This window comes from Carlito syrichta, unplaced genomic scaffold, assembly GCF_000164805.1.
Source record: "Carlito syrichta isolate Samal-C Ts95f unplaced genomic scaffold, Tarsius_syrichta-2.0.1 Scaffold315299, whole genome shotgun sequence".
Classification (NCBI taxonomy): domain Eukaryota; kingdom Metazoa; phylum Chordata; class Mammalia; order Primates; family Tarsiidae; genus Carlito; species Carlito syrichta.
In genome coordinates this window covers 306,264-309,089 of record NW_007259395.1, presented here as the reverse complement: position 1 = coordinate 309,089, position 2,826 = coordinate 306,264, and the positions used below count along the sequence as shown (strand labels likewise).

General features: G+C 45.5%; 2 protein-coding genes across 3 annotated transcripts in view; one reads left to right on the top strand and one right to left on the bottom strand.

The window, feature by feature from the left end:
- Window positions 1-980, top strand: part of LOC110594426 (60S ribosomal protein L36a-like) — a 6,321-nt gene extending 5,341 nt beyond the window's left edge. The window contains exon 2 of the mRNA XM_021706156.1: window positions 562-980. Coding sequence (XP_021561831.1) covers window positions 562-915 — 354 coding nt within the window. The 3' untranslated portion in view covers window positions 916-980. The remainder of the gene's footprint in view (window positions 1-561) is intronic.
- PDE6D (phosphodiesterase 6D) overlaps window positions 1-2,826 on the bottom strand; it is a 69,407-nt gene that overhangs the window by 16,563 nt on the left and 50,018 nt on the right. The gene's annotated exons all lie outside the window — the stretch shown is intronic.

The following is a 2,826-nucleotide window of genomic DNA, read 5'->3' as shown; positions in this document are numbered from 1 at the left end:
CTGGGCAACTTGGCGAGACCTCATCTCTACAATAAATCAAAAAATGAGCCGGGCGTGATAATGCGCGCCTGTAGTTCCAGCTACTTGGAAAGCTGAGGCGGAAGGATCGCTGGAGCCCAGGAAGTCGAGGCTGCGGTGGCCGGGAGCAGCCACTGCACTCCAGTCTGGGCGACAGAGTGAGACTCCAACTCAAAAACAAAACAAAACAAAAACAAAAAAACCACTAGGCTGCTGTGTACAATGGCTCACGCTTGTAATCCTAGATCTTTGGGAGGCTGAGGCAAGAGGATTGCCTGAGTACAAGTTCAAGGCCAGCATGGACAACATGGCGAGACCTCATCTCTACAATAAATAAAAAAATTAGCACAGTGTTGTGACTGTGTGCCTGTAGTCCCAGTCACTTGGAATGCTGCGGCGGAAAAACCACCTGAGCCCAGTAAGTTGAGGCTGCAGTAGCTGTGATTGTGCTACTGCACTCCGGCCTGGGCAACAGAGTGATACTCCAACTCAAAAACAACAAAACATGATAAGACCTTGGCGAGGGGGTTGGGGAACATCCAGGTTAATCTTTTCCCTCTGCATCAAAGATGTTGTCTGGTGAATATTCTTGAAACTCACCAGACTTTCTGTAAGAAGTGGGGCAAGCACCAACCCCACAAAGTGACACAGTACATGAAGGGCAAGGATTCTCTGTATGCCCTGGGAAAGTGGCATTATGACAGGAAGCAAAGTGGCTATAGTGAGCAGACTAAGCTGATTTTCTGGAAAAAGTCTAAAACTACAAAGAAGATTGTGCTAAGGTTTGAGTGCGTTGGGCCCAACTGCAGATCTAAGAGAATGCTGACTATTAAGAGATGCAAGCATTTTGAATTGGTAGGGGACAAGAGGAGAAAGGGCCAAGTGATCCAGTTCTAATGTCATATTTTGTATAATTATGAAGAGAATAAAATCTTGAGATTATGTTCACTTCAAAAAAAAAAAAAAAAGAACCTAGAGAGGTCATAGAGCTACAATATAAAGAACTTTATATGCTAAGGTAAGAAGGTGACCCAGTCAAGTGTTATGATGATCACAAGGTCACATCAGAAAATCTTTCCTCAACTTAGAGGATCCCTGTGGAGGTAACCATGACAGAGGAAAATGGGAGTAACAAAGATACGGCAATTATCATGAGAAGAGATTGGCTATAACTGCTTCAAGTATACCAACTGCAGAGCAAAGCCAGCCAAATCACCCCAAGAAAATCTCTCTAAAATACTCCAAGTCTGAATATTTTTCACTTCCATTGCTGGGAGAAGGAAATGCCTTCTGCCACCACGCCCTGCTAATTTTTTAATTTTTTTGTAGAGACAAAGTTTCACTATGTTGCTTAGGCTGGTCTTGAACTGCTGGGCTCAAGTAATCTCATGCCTTGGTATTCCAAAGTGCTGGGATTATAGGCATGAGCCACTGCATCTGGCCTCTTCCTTCTCTTTTATATAAGAAAGCCATTAATGCTGTGCAGCACAGCCTGCTTCAAAGAATGGCCAAGTTTCTCATTGTGGGATGAGACTAAGAGAAAGGCAATAAAGCAGTGTGGTTTAGTACCTTGGTCAAAGTTACACAACAATGATAAAACAGAGATCTTATACTTGCTGTCATCACCTTATTCTCCAAAGATTAATCTCTATCCTTATTCTTATAATGGACTAAATGTTTGTGTGACCCCCCTTCACATGTTGAAATCTTAACCCACCAATGTAATGGTATTTTTAGGAAGTAGAGCCGTTGGGAAGTGATGAGGCCATGAGTGTGGAGCCTTCATGAATGGGAATAGTGCCCTTATAAAAGGGACCCCAGAGAGGTTCCTCCCTCTTTTTCTTTTTTTTTTTTTTTGAGTCCGAGTCTCACTCTGTCACCCACCCAGGCTGGAGTGCAGCAGCACAGTCACGGACTTACATGATCCTTCTGCCTCAGCCTTCCAAGTTGCTGGAACCACAGATGTCCACCACCACGCCCAGCTAATTTTTTAAAAAATTTATTGAAGAGACTAGGTCTCAAGCTGCCCAAACTGGTCTCAAAGCCCTAGGTTCAGGCAATCCCCTCACCTTGGCCTCCCAAAGTGCTGAGATTACAGGTGTGAGCCACCATGCCCGGCCTGACTAAGACATCTCTAAGACAGGGTGTGTTGGAGTCTCACTCTGTCACCCAGCCTGGAGTACAGTGACATACTCATGGCCACTGCAGCCTCAACCTGCTGGGCTCAGACGATCTTTTCATCTCAGCCTTCCAAGTAGCTGTAACAACAGGCATGTGTTACCATGCCTGGCAAATTTTTTGATTTATTGTAGAGAAAAGGTGCTGCCAAGTTGCCAAGGCTGATCTCAAACTTCTGAACTCAGGCAATTCTCTTGCCTCCACCTTCCAAAGTGCTGGGATTACAGGCATGAGCCACCACACCTAGTCTCTAAGACATTTCTATTACAGCTTTTTAAATTACTGTTTTTTTGTCGGAGTCTCACTCTGTCACCCAGGCTGGAGTACAGTGGCCCGCTCATGGCCACTGCAGCCTCCACCTTCTGGGTTCAGGCGATCCTTCTGCCCCAGCCTTCCAGGTAGCTGCAATCACAGGTGTAAGCCACCATGGCTGGTTAATGTTTTGATTTATCGTAGAGATGAAGTCTTGCCTAGTTGTCTAGGTCTCAAACCCGTGGGCTCAGGCAATCTTCTCGTCTCTGCCTCCCAAAGTGCTGGGTATACAGGCATGAGCCACTGTGCCTGGCATGTTTTTTCTTTTTTTTTTTGAGTTGGAGTTTCACTCCATCGCCCAGACTGGAGTGCAGTGGC